The sequence below is a fragment of the Megalops cyprinoides genome, chromosome 25 (genome assembly GCF_013368585.1).
Source record: "Megalops cyprinoides isolate fMegCyp1 chromosome 25, fMegCyp1.pri, whole genome shotgun sequence".
Classification (NCBI taxonomy): domain Eukaryota; kingdom Metazoa; phylum Chordata; class Actinopteri; order Elopiformes; family Megalopidae; genus Megalops; species Megalops cyprinoides.
The window spans coordinates 17,149,459-17,172,506 of NC_050607.1; the positions used below are offsets into that span (position 1 = coordinate 17,149,459).

The 23,048-nt window shown below is 49.8% G+C and overlaps 1 protein-coding gene across 1 annotated transcript in view; it reads right to left on the bottom strand.

Moving 5' to 3' along the window:
* Nucleotides 1-23,048, bottom strand: part of LOC118771976 (hepatocyte growth factor receptor-like) — a 43,175-nt gene that overhangs the window by 6,089 nt on the left and 14,038 nt on the right. Inside the window, exons 3-17 of the mRNA XM_036520182.1 lie at nucleotides 18,906-19,097; nucleotides 16,150-16,284; nucleotides 15,221-15,394; nucleotides 13,952-14,112; nucleotides 13,469-13,571; nucleotides 13,231-13,367; nucleotides 12,618-12,782; nucleotides 11,841-11,940; nucleotides 8,104-8,322; nucleotides 5,896-6,042; nucleotides 4,623-4,779; nucleotides 3,764-3,904; nucleotides 3,223-3,453; nucleotides 793-873; nucleotides 1-145 (exon numbers count right to left, since the gene is read on the bottom strand). The exon at nucleotides 1-145 is cut by the window's left edge and continues 37 nt beyond it. Coding sequence (XP_036376075.1) covers nucleotides 1-145; nucleotides 793-873; nucleotides 3,223-3,453; nucleotides 3,764-3,904; nucleotides 4,623-4,779; nucleotides 5,896-6,042; nucleotides 8,104-8,322; nucleotides 11,841-11,940; nucleotides 12,618-12,782; nucleotides 13,231-13,367; nucleotides 13,469-13,571; nucleotides 13,952-14,112; nucleotides 15,221-15,394; nucleotides 16,150-16,284; nucleotides 18,906-19,097 — 2,288 coding nt within the window. The remainder of the gene's footprint in view (nucleotides 146-792; nucleotides 874-3,222; nucleotides 3,454-3,763; nucleotides 3,905-4,622; nucleotides 4,780-5,895; nucleotides 6,043-8,103; nucleotides 8,323-11,840; nucleotides 11,941-12,617; nucleotides 12,783-13,230; nucleotides 13,368-13,468; nucleotides 13,572-13,951; nucleotides 14,113-15,220; nucleotides 15,395-16,149; nucleotides 16,285-18,905; nucleotides 19,098-23,048) is intronic.

The window sequence follows — 23,048 nt, forward strand, 5'->3', positions numbered from 1 at the left end:
TGCTTCATGTAGGGCAGCACCACCAGCGGGGAGCCCTCCGGCGGCAGGCAGATGCCCAGCAGGGACAGCACGTTGGGGTGGCTGAAGTCCTTCATGATGATGCCCTCCTTCAGGAACTGAGACACCTCCTCAATGTCCGTGATCCCTGACACAGACCAGGCAGAAAGGCTCGCTTAACACAGCCCACGGGGGACCATGGCAACGCTGGTATACGCAGGAATACTTTCCCACTTCAATCAGAGCACCAATCAGAGCACCACTCCTATAATGTCAACGTGCTTTTTTTTTGTTTTTGTTTCATAACATTTTGACAGTTGGGGTATTTTACAGCATAAAAATATGTTTTTCCACCATAAATATTACAGGCATGAAAAAAACAACCAAAAACAGGGCACTTAAAACATTTGGTATCTAGTTTAAGAAATCAGCTTAAGAGCGAAGGAGGATGAAACTTCTGTTGCAGCACTGTCATTGAATCAAAAAAGATTGTCCGAGTTTCCTGGTGATACTCTAAGTCAGATTAAACTCAAAGAAAGGACAAGGCGAAGTATAGTTAATCACCCGGAGACAAAAAAAAAACAATATTAGCTTTGTGAGTCAGCATCCAAGAAAGAATGAACCCATAAATCTCCCTGCTCAAAGTGACACATTTACACAATTACAGCAGATCACGACGCAGGAACCCATTCATCTTGCTGCTGGCCTTTTTTTAACCACTCAGGTGAAGAGGCAGACAGATGAGGCACATTAGCCAGGTGCATCGTGGGTAGGCTGCGGCTCTGTGGTACTCACTGTTGAGAGACTTGACTGCGCAGTGCAGCTTCAGGCCGTTCTGGTCCAGAAGGGTCCCGTGGTAGACGCAGCCAAAGTGCCCTGGATCATAACAGAAGGATATGGGCCATATTACATTAGACTACATTATTGCCATTTAGCAGAGACTCTTGTCCAGAGCAATTTACATTGGTTACATTTTTTTTTTTAATTTATATCCATTTATACAGCTGGGTATTTACTGAGGTAGTTGGGGGTTAAGTACCTTGCCCAATGGTACAGCAGCAGTGCCCCAGCGGGGAATTGAACCAGCAACCTCTCAGGTTATGAGTCCTGCTCCTTAACCACTACACTGCAGTGCCACCTGCCCTTAAAGGCCTTGTTTCATCTGAACATGAAGAGCATTTAAAAGCCACCTAGTGCTGTTCCGTGGGAAAACAAAAGCCTGGCAATGTGTTTAGTTGGTTGTATTGAGCACTGAAACAGCTGTCTTGACGAAGCTTGTTGTATTCCAAGTGTGTCCAAATAAACACTTTCCCTGGCATTTATTTTCAAATACGAGCTGCCCTTTTCTGGAAAACAAAATAAATTTCAGGTCCAAGTTTGACACGCAAATAAAATTATAACTGTATGGTGAACTACTGATCAGAGCTTTTGGTGCTCATTAAACGTGTCAGCCCTTCTAAGTTATTCTCACGCTGTATATAGCAACAGAGAACAATGCAGCGAAGTATGGTGTAAAATTGATGAAAAATTGCAATGTGTTTTCTATGTATGTCCTAATGCAGAGTATCTGTTACACTGCCAATAAATATAAATATATAAACAGAAGCAGACTCCCTCATGAGTCCAGCCCAGCTAACCAGTTAATTTAATAGACTAACAAAGTCTTGGCATGAAATGAAAGGTGCACATTCACTAAACAAAAAACCTTCAACGAACCTTCAAAACAGTTTATGCTTTTTTTTTCCGAACAAAACTTGAAAGGAAAAAAGCAGTAAGTGAAGTGAAGTAAGCAGTAAGTGAAGCAGAAGAATTGGAAGTAGGTCTGCAGTAAGGGTTATCAGCTGTAATCGGGGCTTAATCAAGATCGCAGATGGTATATCGGAAAAACCAAGTCTTTAACACGAGTTACAATAGGGGCCAATCCCAGACCCCAGACATCAAGCGCTTATTTGACTCTATATGATGAAGGGGGGGGGGGGGGCTCATGAGCGTGTGAGAATAATAATGCATAAAGTAATCTCCCCGGATCTCCCCTATCGGGTTCCTGCAGATGGAGGGGGAGTTGGATTACAGACTCAAAGCCTCCCCCCCGCCCCCCACCCCCCAGCCCTTCTCAACAATGGGGCCTGGAATTCAAGACGGGAACAAATCATCTACCGACCCAGAAACCCTTCAGCTCTGTCACATCCAGGGCCGCCGTGACTCGAAGGGGATTGTTCTCAAAGAGTTGAATGGAGGGCACTGCTTTTTAGGAAGGGTGAGGGGAAGAAGCCGAGGGGGTTTACAAAACCACAGACTGCCTCATCCCCGCTCCATTACTGTAAGCAAAGCTCACCCCCGTTTGGGGCGATGTGGACGCCCCATTTCACCTGTACAATGAAATGAAGGATGGTCTATGCGTGGGTAACAGCACCATCCATGTGGGCCACATCTAATCAGAAACTTGAATTACTGTTGATGATCTAGTTTTTAATATCTCTATATAACTGTGTGTGACTGTGTGTGTGTGTGTGTGTGTGTGTGTGTGTGTGTGTGAGTGTAAGTGTATGAGTGTGTATACATCTTTATATATGTGTGTGTGAGTGTTTGGGCTAGGCCCCTTATCTCCAGTGAAGGGGAGCATACCAAGACATTTTGGACAATGCTATGCTTCCAACTTTGTGGTAACAGTTTGGGGAAGGCCCTTTTCTATTCCAACATGACTGTGCCCCAGTGCACAAAGCAAGGACTATAAAGACATGGTTTGATGAATTCAGTATGGAAGAACTTGACTGGCCCGCACAGAGCCCTGACCTCAACCCCATCGAGCACCTTCGGGATGAACTGGAACAGAGATTGCGAGCCAGGCCTTCTCGTCCAACATCAGTGCCTGACCTCATAAATGCTCTACAGAATGAATGGGCACAAATTCCCACAGAAACACTCCAAAATCTTGTGGAAAGCCTTCCAAGAAGAGTGGAAGCTGTTATAGCTGCAAAAGGGGGACCAACTCCATATTAAAGTATATGTAATTGAATACAATGTCATTACAATGTAATGGTCAGGTGTCTGAATACTTTTGTCCATATAGTGTATATGTGTGTGTGCGGGTATGTGTGTGAGTGTATGTGTATGTATGTGTGCGTGTGTGTGTGAGTGTGTGTGTGTGTGTGTGTGTGTGTGTGTGTGTATCTCTATGCGTGTGTGTGTGTGTGTGTGTGTATATGTGTGTGTAAGTGTATGTACCTCTCCCGATGACCTCGCTGACGTGCAGCAGCAGGTCCTCCCGGGCGATCACCACGTGCTGCACCTCCTTCAGGAGCTCGGGGTGCAGGCTGGACAGGTCGATGTGGAGGGCGGAGGGCAGCAGGGGCGTGGCCAGGTCCTGCTCCGCCCCCGGCAGCATGGCGGACAGCTCCGGGTGGCCGTACGGCGGCAGCCGGCAGGACTCCGCCTGGGACAGCGGCAGGCCTTGGTCTGCAGCGCACAGGTCGGAGGTCAGAGGTCAATTACAAGCTGACTGACACGCGGGTCGCCTGAACAAAGAGCGATGGCTTAACAGCGCATTACCACAAAGAGAGGGCAGGAAACCCGAGCCCAGACACAGAATGAAAAGTGAAGGTGCTTTCTTTCCCATGCAGGTCTCGCTGAGAGGGGAGGGAGGGGCGGATCACAAAGACAGATAACAAGCATGAAGGAACAGCGGGTGCACGGGACGGGTGCAGAGGGGAGCGTAACCTGACACCTTTTTGCTGTAAAAGTCAAATAATAAAAAAAAAAAACGTACCCTCCGGCAAGGTAGACCTGTAGTCCACGGATTCGTGGGAGACCATTTCGTTAGTGGGACTGACGCTCCTCGCGTTCGCCAACATGTCCAAGTGCGGAATGTGAGCGCGCCCGTCGTACCAGACCATGCCTTCAGCTAAATCTGCAAGCACAGAGAGGATGCAGACGCTTTACATACAGGCATTTCCCTCCACCAGCCCTGCATACCATGGAACTCTTCATAAAGAACCAATACGACTGTCCTCTGGGAGATTATCACCGGCTGTTTAATTTACATTTACTACTGACATCTAATTCTAACTTGAACTTTAAGGCTTGGGTACAAAGCTGAGGGAGGGAAAGTGTTCATCTTCTATAAAGAACACACCACATCGATAGCCTTTACCAGGTTGATTTAGTGATGCTTGGTATGCCCAACCATACACTTTAGCCGGGTTTTATTTTCCCATCTAAGAAGGTTATCTTGGAGTCAATTATGTCAAGCAATATAACGATGGTCATATCATGACCCTGGCTATACAAGCATTTCAATACAATATAACCCATTCATGCAGCATGAAAGGAACAATATTACTGTATTAATTCAAGGCTAAATTACTGTACAGTCAAAGACTCAATTATGGCAGGACAGGTTTAATAGCAACCTCCTGCACAGAGGGAGATAACTTATCTGATCATGAGTGAGCCAGTGCTGGCTACACACACACACACAGATTATTTAAACACAAGAGGACCACACATAACCAAGACATATTAATGGACTGGTGCGTACACACACAAACACACACACACGTACACGCACACACACACACACAGGCCACACATAACACAGTCATGGACAGAGGCCCAGGCTAACACACCCTCGATGTGCTTCCTCTTCCTCCTCCAGGTCAGCAGGGCCAGCAGCAGCAGCAGCAGGAGGCTGATGGACACCACGCCCCCAATCAGGGCCCTGTAGTCCTGATCCTGCGCCAGCATCACTCTGCCCAGGATCACCGAGGAGGAGGCCTGCTTCCACTGCACACACACAGAGAGGCACAAATACTATCAGACACACAGATACACACAGACACATAGTGTCAGACACACAGATACACACACATACACGCATATTATCAGACGCATAGGTACACACACATACGTGCACACACACATACACACATGGTATCAGACACACAGGTACACACATACATAGATAGTATCAGACACACAGATACACACAAAGAGAGCATCAGACACACACACACACACACACACACACACACATAGCAGGAGAGAAAAACAATAGCCACTGCTGGACTGGCTTGGACAGCCCAGCCCTGACTGTAATTCTTCAAATCAAACAACGAAATCCCAGCCACACTGTCAGGACCAATGCCACTGCCCCTCAGCCCAGCGACTCACGCGTGCAGACACAAAAATCTGATTAAGAGATATTACCCCGCTATGTCTCATCTCTGAGGGAAGCAAACCTTATTACGTTTGGGTGGGAAAATTAGGTTTGCTCCTCTGTACTACAACAGAGAGGGAGAGATGGGAAAGGACCAGTAGAGAATGTCTGGATGGAGGCTTCCCTCAGCACTGGGGATATCACCAGCCCATGCTGGGAGATAAAGCACTCCACACTATGAGGGCGAGGACACCTCCCATTGGCTGTGCAGCATTTCCCTCACGTTCCAATGGGGTTATGCAAGGATCGGAACAGAACGATGAAGGCCCTTATCTGTGAGATTCGGTCGTTATGTGAAAAGCTAACACAAAGACGGACAAATGAATGCCGCAACGCTCATTCAAGAGGCAGCAGGACAGTCCCGCTCCAGCGGTGGGGTCAGACTTCATCTGGACGTGCGCTATCAGGCAGGGCATTAGGGAAAGGGGGTCTTTTCAACTCCGCATCAATACGCTACTTCATGCTAAGGTAATTAGCCGGCCTCATTAGCCACGATCAGAAAAGGCACGGCGGTACGTGCCGTCTGGGCTCAAACAGCCGTGCGACCGTGGGGGAGGTGAACAAGGGGCCCATTGATTCCCGAAGCGGGCTTTCTGAAGTGGCACAGGCCTGAAGTGGCGTCTGGAGGGGGAGAAGGAAAGGGGGGCGAGGTGGGCGGGGGGTAGATGGGGGGGTTCTCTCACCTCAACCTCCAGCTCCTTGGTGGCGGCCTGCAGCTCGGTGGGGACGGTGCACTCCAGGGTGTTGCCCACCAGGTGGACCCCCTCGCAGCTCCGGTTACTCACCCGCAGTACCTCTCCCTGCACCGCCTCCAGGTCCACCCGCGGAACCTAGAACCCAGGGAGAACAGAGAACCTGAGACTGAGAGTGCAGGAGAGAGAGAGAGAGAGAGAGAGAGAGAGAGAGTGAGAGAGAGAAAGAGAGAGAGAGAAAGAAAAAGAGAGGGAGAGAGGAAAAGAGAGAGGGAGAGCAAGAGAGAGAGAGATGGAAAGAGAGGGAGAGCAGGAGAGAAGGAAAGAGAGACAGCATGAGAGAGAGAGATAGGGAGAGGGACAGGGAAGAGGGAAAGAGAGGGAGAGAGGGAAAAGACAGAGTGACAGAGAGAGGGGGAAGAGAGAAGAGAGAGGGAGAGAGAGAAAGAGGGATAGAGAGAAGGAGAGAGGGAAAAACACAGAGAGTGACAGGGAGGGAGAGCAAGAGAGAGAGAGATGGAAAGAGAGGGAGAGCAGGAGAGAAGGAAAGAGATACCACAAGAGAGAGAGGGATAGAGAGAGGGAGAGAGAGGAAGAGGGAAAGAGAGGGAGAGAAGGAAAAAGAGAGTGACAGAGAGAGGGGGAAAGAGAGAGAGCAAGAGATAGAGGGAGCGAGGGATAGAGAGAGGGAGGGAAAGAGAGAGCATGCTCCTCGAAACCTCAGCATCTGACCTCAGGACTAGGCAGAGACAGAGAAAAAGGCCCTCCCCCTGAGTTTCGTAAGTTGGCACTAATGAGCAAGCCACTGTCCCAAATGCGACAGTTACCCGAGATAGCGTGGAAAACATTTCAGTTGCTGCATACAAACGAAGCCCCTTTGTCTTTAAGAGGGTGAAAACCTGCCTGCAGTGAGTACAGGAGAAGAGAACAAAACTCTTAATGCGACTGAAGAGGGAAAAAAAAACTTGCTGTGAAGCTGACTGGTCCTGCTCTCTGTATGCAGCAGAGGGCTACACAAGAGAACGAGCGCATCCCCTTCCTGTCAAAGCTTGAGGCTGTTCAACTCTTCACACAGTCTACAATCAGCCAGTCACAGTGTATCATTCAACTCTTCAGTCTTCAGGCAGCCAATCAAAGCGTATCACTCAGCTCTACATAGTCCGTAGGCAGCCAATCACAGTGTATCGCTCAGCTCTACACAGTGCACCAGCAGCCAGTCACAATTATTCAACTCTACAGTCTTCAGGCAGCCAGTCACAGCGTATCATTCAGCTCTACACCTGGTCTGCAGGCAGCCAGTCATAGTTGTCATTCAAATACACCTCTGGTTTACACAGAGCCAGAAATGTTTCACATAACTTTACTCCCAGCCACAGTGTATCACTCGACAGAGAGTCCTCACACCTTCAGTGCAAGCAGAATCATTTTTACATTACCTATCAGGGCACTTTGAGAGATCTGGCTACCGTCACAGAGCACTGCAGACATGTACGTTCAGGTCTGGCTTGTCTCTGGACACGGTTTGCGTAAAGCAGCCACTGCTATCGGCCAATCAGAGCGGCACACTGGAACACAGAGTTTTCTCGGACTAAATCTCAGTAAAAAATATCACGATAAAGCAGGCCCAGATCCTTTTTTTCATCTATAAGGTTTGGTCCCCATCTCATAATCTCATAATGCAAAGCTCTGGGATAAGAGCCTGAGGCTTAAGCCAAGATAAATATCAGTCTGCACTTAACTGCATCGGTAGTCATTTTTCAGCTGGGTAACAAGATCCTCTTGAATGAGAGTAATCTACACAGTGAATATTGCTGTCCCCCTGGGTAATTTAGCCACAGTCAGGGGCTTAGGAGCACCAGGTGACTGCTACTGATCTGGGGTCAGGTCTGGGAAAAGGTGCTCCTGTGTCACCCGCAGCTGTTGTCAAGAAGCAACAGAAATTAATTCTTTAATTAGTTCTCTTTTTCACTGTTCTCTCTTCCCTTTTCTCCCTGCTAATGCGCTAATTAAAATGCCCAGCTAGTATCAGGTGAAGAGCTCTGGAGCTGGGAAAACTATAACAGCAAATACTTCAGAGTGCTGGGAACAACAGTGTGGGAAAAGGGCTTCCTTTCCTGTTTGGATGTACTGTATGTTTTGTTCTTCATTCCTTCCTTTCATCAAACCTCCCTGAAAGCCCGCCGGTGGCGAGGGGCTGACCTTGATCTCCAGGACGTTCTTGTTCCCCTTGGAGGTGACGATGGGCCTCTCGAACTCCTCGAACTTTGGGTCCTCCACGTAGAGCAGGTCGAACTGCTTGGTGGAGAAGCCGTCCAGGACGAAGAAGACCTTGGTCTTGAAGGGCGGCAGGAGCTTCAGGTCCTTCAGGGATGGGGTGGTGCAGAGGATCACGTCTTTGTCCTCACCCTGCGTGCAGCTCTAGACACGTACAAACACAGCAAAGCAAAACGGATAGTGAGGCACTTCCATAGGTAACACCTTGCTGTGCGGCACACTCTTTTTGAGCAGTGGAATAACATGAAGTCCTGGCTGCAGATGGAGGTGCTGCAGAACCATGGACAGCGTGGTTCTCAGCAGGGCAGAAACACCATGCAGGGGTACTACCATCAAAGCAGCACAATGCATGAAACAGACCACCAAACAGTTGCAGGTGACTGCATTCCAGGAGGACATATAAGATCCTGCCTCCTCCTTACCTTTGCACTCCCTAGCCTCATGGATGCAGCCTCCACACCCCCGATTGGTCAGAACGATTTCATCTAACTTTTGAGAAATGCTCTGAAATATGATCGAAAAAATCACCTTTGGGGATCCAAAATCTCACTCTTGTGGTTGAAAACTACAGAAATGATCTGTTATAAAACTCAGATTCCCAGAAGCCCTCTCTGCTTGTCAGGCCTCCTTCCACAGGAAGCTCCTCATCTACCTCAACAGCTGTGGATCTGTACTTCCACACCAATCTCAGTGACATTTTTAATTCCCGCTCATGAACCACAAGTTCATTTTAAGAGCCCTTGATCTGGCATACGTGATATGAATATTTAATTAGATAATGAGCAAGTGGGAATTCCAGTTCATGAACAGTCTGTTATCTGGAAGACAATCCAGTTCATGGTTCTGATGTGTTCATGCCATAATAACTGTCTACAGCAGCTTTGCAGAAGCAAGAACATTTACAGTCTGCACAGACATTATAGTGTAGGTGGTATCAGTTATACTGAAGTCTCTGGACCACTACAAAAGACCCATTCCCTAGACATCTCAGAGAGGAGAACCCCCAAACTAACCGAATAGCTGATATATTGAATATGTTTCGCCATACCTTACATTTGTTTCAAACAATAACATCTATATCCAGCACTATACGCCTTTGAAGTACTGAGAGCTTTAAACTTCTGTAGTCCTACTTCCAATAGGGAGTAGTAAAATGTAGCAGTGGTAAATTAACAACAGTCTCATCCACAGGGCCCACTTATAACCACTAAATAAAAAATAATTGTGACAACTTGGGCTTTCGAATTGCTATTGCAGCAACCATCTTCCAGCTCAAGTCTCTGTTGAGCAATAATTCTATTGAGCAATAACATGCAAAGTAAACACACTCTGTCATCTCCAGGTGGCCTTCCCCCTGGACCTCACTTAATAATCTGACAAATACCCCCCGCTGAATTTCCAAAACCGCCCCTCCAGAGAGCAGATCATCTGCAGTTTCTGTTTGTTGTTAGTGAATTAGTGGATAAATCAACTGGGCAGCCCAGTTAATAAATTTCCAGTTAGCGTTGCTGAGTGGTCTATGGATAGGCTTGCATCAGGGAAGGTTTATTGCTTCATAAATGCTGCTTTTGATTTGCTTGGACGAGGGAGATATCGGAGTGCCTGGCTTCATTAAGTCCTGCAGTTATCTGCCTCATCTTGTGGCTTTGATGAGCTCTCTGAACAGCTCTGGGACGAAAGAATCAGTGCTTCCCTTTGTGATGGCTTTGCTGAAACGCTTTGCAGGATACGAACTGAAAAAACCCCCAGCTCTGGTGGGGGTAGCTTAAGGACGAGACAGGGAAAGTCTTTCCTGGATTTGGGCTGATTTGACACGGAACGACCCGCTTTATAAATTCCTAAAACAGGTGTCCCGCTCAAAAGGCGTCCCGCGGAGCCTGCGGGGGTTTTGAACTGAGAACGGCTCCCTGGGATGCGACCAGGATCAGATATGCTCAGATATGCTCCGATTGAATCCACTTGTTTATGAGCAGTAAACTGATTTCAGATCAGCCTGTAGTAATAGGATAATTCACTTTCACAGATTCTTGCTCTCTGCTATGTCAGCCATTACCCATGAGTCAGTGCAGTTAGAATGCCTTTTATGTTGCTGGGCAGCTGCAACCGCTAAAGCCCTGGATTTCATAAGAGCTCACGAGCAGATATAAAACAGAAGCCACATACATGAACACCACTCCTTGTTTTCTGTTGAACGTCAATTGCTGTAAAGCTCTTCAGGATAACTCAGTGCAAACCAGTAAAGGAAACTGAGGAAGCTGAACCCAGAGAAAGGGTTTTGGCTGGACGGGCTGCGCACAGCTAACTTAGGAATGTTTCCTGCGTCCAACCAAATGCTTTCCCAGGGTTCAGGTTTTAGGTTGGCCTGTAAAATGCGCCACATGACCGCAGCTCTGGTGCACGGAAAGGGAACACTCAGCTGGATTGTGTGGTAAAGAGGGCATTCAGCTGGAAGCTGGGGCCAGCTCAGAGTCAGTTGGCTCTCGGCGGCAGACAGAGGCTGCCAGTGAGTAAACCCTCTCTTGGCGGCGGTGCAGGAATGACATCGTAACCTCGCTGCCAGCGGACAAACCCCGACATTGATAAAAGGCCGCAGCCTCAATAGCGTGTCAAGGGGCCCCCTTCGCGTTCGGAGGTGTCAGCGCCCAGGCCCCCGAACGGCCTTCTTCACACCAGCTCGAAATCAGGGCCGGCAACAATAAAACGCTTATGCTGTCTGGGAAAAAACTGTTCCATATTGTTATCCTATAAAGGCTTTAAGAGGCAACAGCTGCCGCGCTAAAACGCTATGCCGCATGACATCATGAGTAACGCTACACCGCCGAGCATCGTTAGCAGTGTCCTCTCGCAGAGCTGGTTAGGGTTCGTCATCCGAAGCCCAAGCGTCCCGCCAAAGCAATCTGCTTTGAAAGCAGAGCCACGGACCACGAGAAATCACAACTAATTTAGAGGCAGAATAATGGAAAAATGCATCTGTCCTCTCCTGCTTTGACATTCTGAGCAGAGATTCACATGGTCAGATGGACCTTGTAGCCAGGACACTTAATTTGTTTACTTTATGTCTGTTTACTGTGTGTTTCAATGGGATAATGACACCCCTTCCTGGACCACAAACCAGTTCAGGTGACCAGCACAGTCAGCTCCGCAGTGAGAGCGAGCCGTAATGTGTGGTCATGGTAAGCACCTGCTTATGGCAGATAACACTGTATAATAATGTGCCCCAAGAAGTCCAGGCCAAGCCCTGAGTGCTGCACTGTTGAGATAACATAATCTTCAATCGCTCCAAGTGCTTCCTCCACACTTTTCCCTTTTAAAGACAGACGATCACATTTCAGAACGGCAGCAGTGAAACTCAAGATACAGTAGCTATGTTCTTCTACATTCTATACCTTTTTCTTGAGTAACGCATTAATAGTCTACAGCCCTGTAAGTTACACTGTCTTGGTGGTGTAAAGTGAGCACATAACAGTTAAATAAAGGAGAAAACTGACCACCTACTCTTTGTGTCAGATTTGAGGATGACATAGCTGTGTTCACATTTCCTTTCTCTTTTTTAAACATCTGGCTGCTTTCTTTTTCCGGGGCTTAATAGTAATAACACAACCCGGACAGGATACAGGATGAGGTATTTTTTGCACGGGCAGATCCCTGACCGCCCCACTCACCACTTGGAGGACCTTCTCCTCCTGCAGCGTGGCGATGACCATCTGCGGCTGCAGCGCGGAGTGCAGGTAGGCCCCGTGCGCTGACACCGTGCTCCCTCCGCTGCGGGGGCGATATGGAGAAACCTGCTGTCAGGGGGGGGGGCTTCCGCACGGCGGTCAGATTCCTGCTGGAGATGAGGCGGAAAGCCTCTCCCACACCCCCACATCCCTACAACCCCCCCCCCCCCCTTTCCACGAGAGTGCTTCCCCTTCCTCTGCTCTGGATCTCTCTCTCTCTTTCTCTCTCTCTCTCCTGCTCTCTCTTTCTCACTCTCCCTCTCTTTCTCACTCCCCCCCCCCCCCTCTTTCTCACTCTCCCTCTCTCACTCACTCCCCCCCCCCGTCTCTCTCCCTCCCACTCTCCCTCTCTCACTCACTCCTTATCTCCCCCCTCTCTGTCTCTGTCTCTGTCTCTGTCTCTCTCTCTCTCCTTCTCTCTCTCAATTCAATTCTAAACGCTCTGCTGGCTTGATATACTAATCGCTCTAACAGTGCTAACGTCAATCGCCACAATATAAAACAAAATCAGTCAAAACCATGGAATAAGAAATCGGCCAAGTCTAAGGCTGAGACGATGCTATAGTGGTAATAATGACAGCAGAGCTTCCTCCGGATGCCTCCTCGCTTTTCACTGTTACCCCAGTTTCCTAGCTCTGCCCTCAGCGGGTGTGTTACAGGGGGGTATGTAACAGGCCCCTCAGAGAAAGGGGGGGATTGGGCACAGAGAGGCCGGCCTACCTGATGAAGGAGCGGGTGGGCTGGATGCTGTCGATGAAGGGGTCCTCGTTGTAGGTGTAGGGGACGGGCACGGCGGCGGCGGCCGAGTCGATGGTCAGCGTGACGGGGTACACTGCGGGGGAGGGCTGGGCCGGCGTCCTGCAGGTTAGCACGTGAGCGGAGACGCTGGGAAGAGCAGAGAGGGCATGTTAGCGTGTACATCCCGCACCGCTGTGCAACACCTTGGCAGATTAACTGTGCTGTTAAATTCCAGTGTTTCACTTCTGGTAAGCTTACTAGGACCACTTATAGAGAGCCCTGTTCAACCACCTCAACTCAGGGTGTTTCTCTCAGCTGCTCCCCTATAAGGAGGGGTTCTGTGACCTATGGATATTCACGGACCTCAATCACCTGCATGTGCTGCCAGCATGCTGTAAGAGCCCTGAGGAATGCCTCACCTGTGTATCTCACTGTGCTGTAAGAACTCTGAGGAAGGCCTCACCTGTGTATCTCACTGTGCTGTAAGAACTCTGAGGAAGGCCTCACCTGTGTATCTCAGTGTGCTGTAAGAACTATGAGGAATGCCTCACCTGTGTATCTCGCTGTGCTGTAAGAACTACGAGGAATGTCTCACCTGTGTATCTCACACGCTGCGTCTCCAACGGTGACCTGCCTCGCTGTCCCGCTGTCTAAAAACGACCCGCGAATGGTCAGCAAGGTCCCTCCGGATTTAGGCCCGAAAACAGGGAATATCTCACTGACAACAACGTCCTGGGGGCAAAGGAGATAAGAAAACAGATGTAAGCCGTCTCAGAACGATCACCCGGGGCTAGAGCTTAGTGGGGGTGGTCGTATATTCACATTCCGCTTACCACAAACGAAAGCCCCTCTTTCTGGGCCAGCTCCTTTCCGCTGTACACCTTAACGAGGCTTCTGTTGTGAGTCTCTCTCACAGTGCTCAGCGTGCATACCAGCCTACAGGGAGGAAGACAACGGTTACAAGGAAGGGCCATAGACAAGGGCGCGATTAAGCCAGAGAGGAGCAAAAATTCTCCTGGCCAGGGCTAATCTAATGGCATCTGCTCCGTCGCACGCACAGACAGACTGTCCCCTTGGGAAAAACACTGATTTGGACAATGGTGAGGCTGTGACCATAAGGTTGGTACAGCCTGAAGGCCCTGGGTGACTCTGATTAGGCCGCTGAATGTTGCAGCGCTGCAGTTTTTTCCTCAATGAGGCGTTCAGGGGAGCCGCGGCTAGCGTGCGACGGGCGGAATGCTTTCCCCTGGGAAAGCGGGAGGTGGTAGGGGGGTGGTTGATTGGGTGGCCGCGACCTCGAGTGACCCCCCCCTCACCGGTTGCTGTTGCTGTCCCTGGCGTCCAGCTTGCAGTGCAACCCGCCGACGTCAACCCGGATCAGACCCGCGTCAAACCTCTCGCTTTTGTTGAACCCGAAGTCGCCCCCGCAGATCGTGAGTTTGGTCTCCCCCCCGACGGGCGCAGTCGCGGGGGAAATCTACCATGGGACAGAACACACATTCCCTCATTACTGTTAAACACTCTTAAGAAGGACATATTCTACAGGGCTACACTCGCAGTCTTTGTGCAAGTGGGGTCTAGTGGTTATTGTATGCCTCATTGACATTAATGCTAATAAGGGAATTCCACTGCAGTTGCCCTGAGGTTCAGCCTGTCCTTTTCAACAATATAACAGCAGGGGATGTCCATAAAAACAAATAATAACACACTAAGAAATGAATCATTACCAATAAAAATGTTATGCATGTCTCTCCCAGAGTATTGCATGTGTGTGCATGCCTGTGTGTGTGTGTATATGTATGAGAGAGAGTGCTCATGTAACCGGTTTCATTGAGGAAGAGGGAATGCTATTTTCACAACAATGGCTGGAGTCCAAGGAGGTAATGTAGTCGCACTGGGCGGCAGGAAAGTCATAAAGGTTCCTATTGTGCTTTAGGAATCACATGAATGGACAGGATTCCCAAAATCTGCAGCAATGGCAGACCTCCTCCTACTCCTTCTCCAGCATGCCTGTCTCTGTACGTCCACATGAAACACACAGGTTTACCAGTTACGCCATCCGACATGGTGTCTGTCCTTCATTTAATAGTTTTCCGCTAGATTAACCCTTGAAGTAAACAAAGTAATAGATTTTTGTTCTTTAGAGTTAATTATTATTCGAAAAACCCAAATAGACCCTATGTCACAGAGGTACAAGTGCAAGAGGAAGGAGGAGGTGCTAATTCCAGGAAATCACAAGAGGCAACAAGGTACAAATATTGAAAATATGTCACTCAGAAAATATCGAAGCATAACTGGAGTGGGCAGCCAATGACACTTGAGACCCATAGACCTATGTCAACAAATCTGAGGGCTACAATCCAGAAATTCATTTTCAAATATTTTTATTGCTGTTGGAAGCTGTCTGATGGATATTGTGATGGCTGATGGCTTTGTGGTAAACAGCAGTTATACAGAACATGTTTTCAGCAGTGTAGCTCTGATCATATGATTACACATTTGTACTCCCCGTGTGGCTTGGTGACGCTGCAGTGGGGTACGTGTGTGTGTGTGTGTGTGTGTGTGTGTGTGTGGGGGGGGGTTACCGTGGAGATGCTGGGGAGGCAGGAGTCCTGGGTCCAGTGTGATGGGGCGCATTGTGTTGACCTGGAGCAGCGGTCCCGGCACCATCCGCAGCCCATGAAGGCGGGAGCCAGCAGGCAGGACCTGCAGGACCACAGCTGCTCGCAACCCGGGCCCTCCAGCGGAACCTTGGTGACCTGGACCAATCAGAGATGATTAACACCACCGCAGCCAAACCCCACCGGGCTCGTCAGAAACAAGAGAGGAAAAAGGGGAAACAGAGAGACGGAAGGAAGTACAGAGAGAGAGAATGAGGGAGTGATACGCGGAACGAGAGAATGGGAGAGAAAGACAGAAAGAGACAGGGGGTAGCCTGAATGATGTTTAGCTTTCCATTAAACCCTAGCTTGCTAATGTGCTGGCACTGTGAGAAACTGGCATGGAAGTAGCCTCATACCAAAGTTGTAGCGCCTAGTGAAGACCTCCTGCTTTTTCCATAAAAACTGCCCCGATGGGAGAGACAGCACGCTCAACTCTCAGCCTGACAATCTCTTTATTTTCCCTCTGACTGCAAAAACTAAAATAAGCATGACAGCGCAGACCGCGTGTCAAAACTGTCTTCAAGCGCTGTTACAAAACACATCCAAGAGAATGAAAATGTCAGCACTTTAAACACTGCGCCATTATGCCTTAAAATGCCAAGGTACACACGCGACACGCAGTATGCTACTGAAACACTTTGACAGCTTTCCTGGCAGCGTCCCTAATATGAGGCAAAACAAAGCAGCACACAGTCATTCTTCTCGGACCTTTGGTCTGTTTTCCACTCGAGGTGAAGAGGTGACGGGGGCTGTGAAAACAGCGGCTCCCTGTGCCAGCGGCACGTGTGTTTTTAGGAAGAGCGCACCGAAGAATCTGAGAAATGCAGAGGACGCCCGTCCAAGCCATTCACCTTGCTTCCTGTCACCAACAATAAGGAGGCGTCCGGCCGAGGGGCGGGCAGGAGGGCCAGCTCGGGGGACACGGGCTGCGTGTCCAAACGGAAGTCCACGTGGGGCGTCCTTTGTCTGGACCGGGAAACCACCACCTTGAGAATAGCGGGAAAAGGGACGAGAGATTACCGCGCAGACCCGCAACCCCGACATCACACAGTACATCTATAAATAACCAGCGGCCTGTGATGGGATGAGAGGGGAAAGTGTGCTTAGCTCTGGGCTTTTTTTTGCACTGTAAATCAACTGAGTGAGGCTGAGTTACAGCTTTATTGAAGCAGGCCGTCTTGACATGAAACCAGAGAGTCCCAATAAAACTTAAATCATTCAAGATTATGGAAACGTGGCACAGAACCTTGGGGCATACATGCAATTTAAGTGACATTAAGGATTGAGTCGGCGTTAGCTGTTAGCGTGTCCCCTCCCCGCACACTACCGCTATTGAATCAGAGAGCTCGGGATATGGGCATTCATTACACAAGGCCTGCTATGGATACTGTAATAACTGGTGCTCAGACAATGAGGGTAAGATGACAGAATGTCTTTAATATCACCCTTTTAGTATCCATGTGGTCGGTGCAGGAGGTACATTAAACTAAAGGAAGCGCTGGAAGCACACTGAGCATAGAGTGTGCCATGGGTTTACCATGGAGCTGTGGCATTAAGTTCTCTTGTTCTCCCCCCGGCTACATATACGCTCCTGGGTCAGGCTGCCGTTACACCCCTGAGAGACTGCAGGCAGTGAAAGCGGAGTATCTAACAACGCACCATTGTATCGGTTCTCTTCTGCAATTTTCATTTCAGCCTGGCCTATCCCGGCTCGCTAAAAATCACATGACAGCTCGACCGCCGTGCTGGGTCCAGCATCCCCGAGACGAGCTGCTGCGACTCTCAGCACAAACTCAAGCCCTTGCAATGCGGAAATGTCATTCAGGCCTGTCTCTGCCATTTAATAAACACTACGCCCTCAAACCTTTATAACCCTGAATAACCAGACGAAACTTACAGGGGGTCCTGAGGTTAAATTAGTATTGAAAATTCACCCATTAAGAACTTCTTGGAGACGGCCTTGCCTGTATAGAGGCTGCTGGAAATTCCAGAAACTTCCCCCTGACTGTGACCTACAGTAGACTAAGAGGAAGGCATGGCTGGATACTGTGTATTTTACCTTAATGAAGCTCCCAGCCTGCAGGATAACCATGCAACCCAGCTAAAGTTACATTTTGTTAATGTGGCATGCAAAAAACTGACTGAACGGCTGTCAGACTGCGTGGAATGAGCTCCTCTCATATTAAAACCTGTCACACAGTTGTCGTAGTTCTGAGAGAACAGCCTCATAAAATCTCTGCAGTTTTTGGCACTGCAGCTAGGATCCAGCACACACTGCACCGTGTGTGTTAAGCAATCGAGTACTCAAGGACAAGGGAAGATTCGGTCACAAAATTGTTGGTGCATTTTATATTGTTAAAGTGTCCAGGAAGGACACCGTTCAGACTGGGTACAAACGCACATCATATAGGCATCAACAGGTCGGTGAATGTGCGGCATGGGCTTTGCAGGGTATGAATGACGGGAAGCTCTGTGCGCGAACGCAGCCGCGGGTCTGTATTATTCCTCGTTAGCCGGCGAAAAAGCACTTCCTCAGACGCGTTTTCCTGGGAACAAAAGGTGCCGTGAAGCGGCAGCGGGCGCGGACGGGGCGCGCTCAGCGCGCTCTCTCCCACGTTTCCCAAGGCCGCCGCGGCGCTCTCGGGCCGGGGGCCTCCGCCGGGAACAGCTGCGCTCCACTCACCCCGATTCCCACACGCCCCAGGGCGAGACAATGGGCGAGAGACGGCGGCAGGTGCGGGGCCCGGGGGCCGAAAACGCGCCGCAGAGAGCCCGGACGCTTCGCCCTGAGAGCCCCCCGTCCCCGCCGCCCGCCTCCGAGACCCCGTTTCCTTGCAGCTGCTGTGCCTCTCCTCCCAGCCTCTCTGCCCCCTTTTCCCACCGTAGTGATAAAACGCTCTCAATGCAAACCATGTCTGCATGGGCGAAATAACACCGCACAGCGCCTCCTTTTAACTCCCTCCAGAAACGCGTTGGGAGCTGGGAGCATGCCCAGAGCACAGGCGCGGGCAAGACTGCAGCTACTACGAGTCTTTGGGAAAGCTTATCGCTCTGGGTGCTGGAACGCCGATAAGCAAAGTGTGGTATTTGCTCTCGTGTGCCGTTGGCGTGTTTGTTGATGACGTGGAGATGGCTGTGGCTGTTGTACACCTTTTTCCAGCCTGCTCATTCACCGCTGTATCCTGCTGGATCCAGAGCACTTTGACAGGTCACACATAGTACCAACATCCTGCCAGGCTATACACAGTGGGAAGGGAATCCCTCATGCTGGTTACATTGTTACAAATGGAAAAAACATGGTAGGTTTTATACATTTTTGGATAATTATGATAATAATTATAGTATGATATAATAATTATAATAATAATTATGATATAACAATTGGATAATTTTGATAATTGTGATGTCAAGTGAAGTATATTAAAAATGTTTTGTTGATGAAATCCCAGAATGTGTTCTGTTTGCGCTGTTGTCAGTGCGAGTGCAGTGCTCACGGGGTACCTTAAAGAGGCGCAGCTCAGCCTCAGGGCGAGGCTGCGGTTAACTCAGGCTGACCCTGTGACCCCCCCCCCCCCCCCCCCCCCCCCCCCCCCGAGCTTGTGCGTACCTGGATGACCCGGCCCTCGGAGGTGCCCAGGCTGGCCACGGTCTCGTCCCCCATGGGGAAGGCGGCGATGGAGGTGAGCAGCACGTTGCTGAACTGGCCGTGGAAGTAGTCCAGGCGCGTCATGGTGCTGGTCACCTCCAGCTGGTAGCCCTCCTCGTGCCTCCCGCAGCCGAACGAGTCGTCCGTGGAGCTCTGCAACACAGAGGAAGAGCAGCCTAAGACAGAGCGCTTCTGTGTTGGATACCCTATTGACATTTCCCAGAAAAGTCGGAATTAATTATAAAACTCCAACAAGACGTTTGAATTCAGAGCACGTATTTCTAATTGGAGCTTGAAGTTTGTTCAAGTATTTGGAAATGAACTGAACTGCGGCGAAAGCCTTCTGTTGCACGTATCAAACACACACCACATCGCCTCCCCCCATCAATTTTACTCTCCAAGAACCACCCAGGGTGTCTTATAAAACAGCATCTTTCTTACATTTAACACACACACAACAGCGATGGTCCGTCCTGAGCCCCTGGAGCTGCTCGGAGAGGCTGGCGTTTCGCAGAAGACTCCGTGGAAAATGCATTTACGGGGGTGACTGGCCCGGAGGAGAGAGCTGTGCCCAGGAAAATATTTGCAGTCTATTACACTATTACATCTGGCCGTCTCCCCAATCATGCTTTTGGCTGGCGGAGGGAGAGCCGCGTTACAGAGCTCAGCTTCTCCTGCCCGACTGAGGGACAGGAACATCCTGACGGATATCTCTCCGCCATAATCACGAGGGCAGGAATGCATGGGAACTGCAGGCCTCTGTTCCATACGACTTCAACGCGCTTTGTCCTTAAATGCAAGCATTAAATTCAAGCAAGCGCTCGCTTCTTTATTTATTTCAGCGAGCACCAAACCCAACAGTGCTGGGTTTGAGAAAAGGCAAAAAAAAAAAAAAAAAATCACGGCCCTCTGTTTCCGTTACTCAAAGTTTGGGACAAAGCGAATTCCGGGTACTGGGGCCAAATTCCTGCAGTCCTGTGTTTTTCCATCCAAACTTTCATGGGACTGGCACTGCCTACACTCCGGGGATCACCTGCTATTCAAACAACCGCAAAACAAAGGGGGGGTTATGGTCAAGCGGCTCTGGGGTCAAAGGTCCCGGCATGAAACAAAAGTCATTAATAATTAATGAAACAAGATCCCAGCAGCGAAGCCGTGACTAAATACTTCAGTAAAGTACACAGGCATTTAATGATTAAATGCAGTCAAAAGGGACGCTGTTAGTGGCGACCTATACTGTTTCAGACGGAGGGCTCAAGTACCCAGACGCAACTATTGTGCACAAAAGCAATTTGACCTGACAGCGGGCAGGCACGCAGGCACGATACGTGAGGCTTTCTCTGCCCCAGCACATTTACTCTACCAGCTTCAAGTGAAGGGTTAGAGAGGGGGAAGCGAGAGAGAGAGGGAGAGAGAGAGGGAGAGAAAGAGGGACAGAAAGAGAGAAAGAGAGGGAGATGGAGAAAGAGAGAAAGAGAGGAAGACAGGTAGAGAGAGATCAAGAGACACAGAGAAAGAGAGAGGGAGAGAGAGAGAGGTAGAGAAAGAGGTGTAGAGAGAGAGAGGGAGAGGGAGAGAAAGATAGAGGTAGAGAGAGAGGTAGAGGGAGAGAGGGATAGAGAGAGGTAGAGAGAGAGGGATAGAGAGAGGTAGAGAAAGGGAGAAAGAGGTAGAGAGAGGGAGAGAAAGTGAAAAAAGGGAGATGGAGAGAGGGAGAAAAAGAGGGAGAGTGGCAGAGAGAGAGCAAGAGAGAGAGAGGGAGAAAGAGAGAGGGAGAGGGAGAGGGAGAGAGGGAGAGGGAGAGGGAGAGAGAGCTCTATGACTCGCGCGCATACTTGCGGTTGAGCAGAGCCCCGCTGCTGCCACAAGCTGAACGGACTCAAGGCGTAATTTTGAGTCAAATTCAAAAGGGCTCTTTGAAGCCCCGGAGAACAATGGATGGGGGCAATAAATCAGACGAGCGTAAGAGCAGCTTCTACTTGCATTACAGGAGTAAATAGGATAGCTCGAAGGCCAAAGCGGGCCAGGAACACCTGTGGAAAACAAACACAGGGCCGCAATTTGCTCCGTGGGGGCGGGAGGGCTCGAGCAGCACGTGGGGGCGGACCCGCACCCCTCCCTCTGACACACCCTTCCCCCACGGGGGCCTGTTTCTGCTGGGGAAAATGCAGATAAATCAGGAGGAACATCAACCCAAGGCTCCTCCGTGGGCTTCGGCTCTTCCGCATTTAGGAGTAAAGCGCTGCTTCTGCCTTCAAAGAGGGAGACAGATACATCATCTCCAGCCTGACTGCTCTCTGTCATACGAGCCCAAGAAACGATCGGCTGAACACTCGCCACGGACACACAATGTAAAAACCTATACTGAAGATCAAACCGAACGGGTAATTCGAATTCCACAGCACAATTCCCCAAGACGGTCAGATAAACACGGCCAAATGAGAATACCAAAGAATAAACATGAAGAAAAAACATTATGAGGGATCATCTTTCCTAGCAGACACTACAGAGAGGCTGGTCTGGCCTGGTTAACATGCTGAGTGAGACTTTGGAAAAATAGAAGAAAACGTCAGCGCAAACGTATCGAATGCCACCTCTGCCAGCCTGCAATATTTTTCAAATCTATTTCTGCGGGTTTTCAAAAGGTACAACTGTACCGGGGTCAGTGCCCAGACAAAGAGGGGCCCTACCAGCACTGTTTTGACAGGCTTTGTCTGATCCCAGTTCCTATTATCTCAGATTTTGCTGGATCTCGGACTTGTTCTGACATGGAGTCAGCCGGTCTTGGAATCCTTGCGGTTGCCATGGCAGCAGAGCAGTGAGTATTAGGATTGGGTAACCGCACATTAGCGGCGCGGGCCTTCGCCCTCCTACAGGACGTTTCTGTAGAACATCCTCCTCCATCCACACACGCCTTCGTGACCTTGAATGACCTTTTCAAGACTGGACTGGCGGATCCTTCGAACTACCTTAAGGCTGTTACTGACATTACATCCCAAAACGGAATGTTATATTAAATTTTGGTACACTACAAAGGGGAGGGCGGCTGAGAGATATCATCTTTCATTTCCAGGGCAGAAAGTCTTCTGTGTGTGTGCCAGCGTCTCTCCGAAAATCGCGAAAGCACGTGACGAGTTCCTTCACACTCCGGCTCAGTCTTGCGCAGCTTCACACCCTTTAGCAGAATCTGGGAGGACACTGAGGCATGTGTAAGGGGATAAACTCGGTCCGGCGGCATTTTCCCTGAACCCAGTCAAACCCCCGGCTCTCACGCTCGCCACTCTCTCACTCCAGACACCACAACCTTTACTCAGCACGCCTGTATTATTTTGTGACTACAGGCCGAGGAGCTCATCACTTCTCAGGGGTCGGCCGGCCTAGCCTAAAATAACCCGACCTCCGACCCCTGCGGGGACCGCTCCGCCCTGGCCGGGGGGGTTTGGGCGCTCGCGGGGCGGCCCACCTGGCCCCGCGGAGGGCACGGCGCGGTGCAACCCGACCCTCCCCCGGGGCGCTCGGCGGGGTTTAGGCGATTATGAGCCCCAGGGGTTACGAGTGCGATGCACACTGGAGGAGCTGGATTAGGGCCCGTGGAGTGTGCAGCTGGCCTGGGCCTGTGCGCTGGCATGCCAGGGCTCCTGTGGGGAAGGGGCAGGCAGGATGCAGCCTCTTAGCACTCACACCAGGAGGAAAAGGCACCGTAAAGGAAGAGCTGCAGGCAGCACAACAATAATCATCATGCATGTGTGTGCATGTATGTATATATAAATACATATATAGGAAGAGAGGGACAGAAAGGGGAAAGAGAGAGAGAGAGAAAAGGACAATCTCTTTCACACTCTATAGTTGCATTACAAGGATACTTAAAGTATTAGAGGGAATGCCCTGGAATCCAACATCACCTGTTGCAATAAGACCATCTTTCCCCCCCTTTTCACAGTCTTACACAAAGACACACATATACACACACACACTTGCACGCACACGCACGCTTGCACATGCACCAGCACACACACACACCCATGCACGCACACACTCACAAGTACACGCACACATGTACAGACACACACAGACACACACAAGCACACAAACACACACACACAC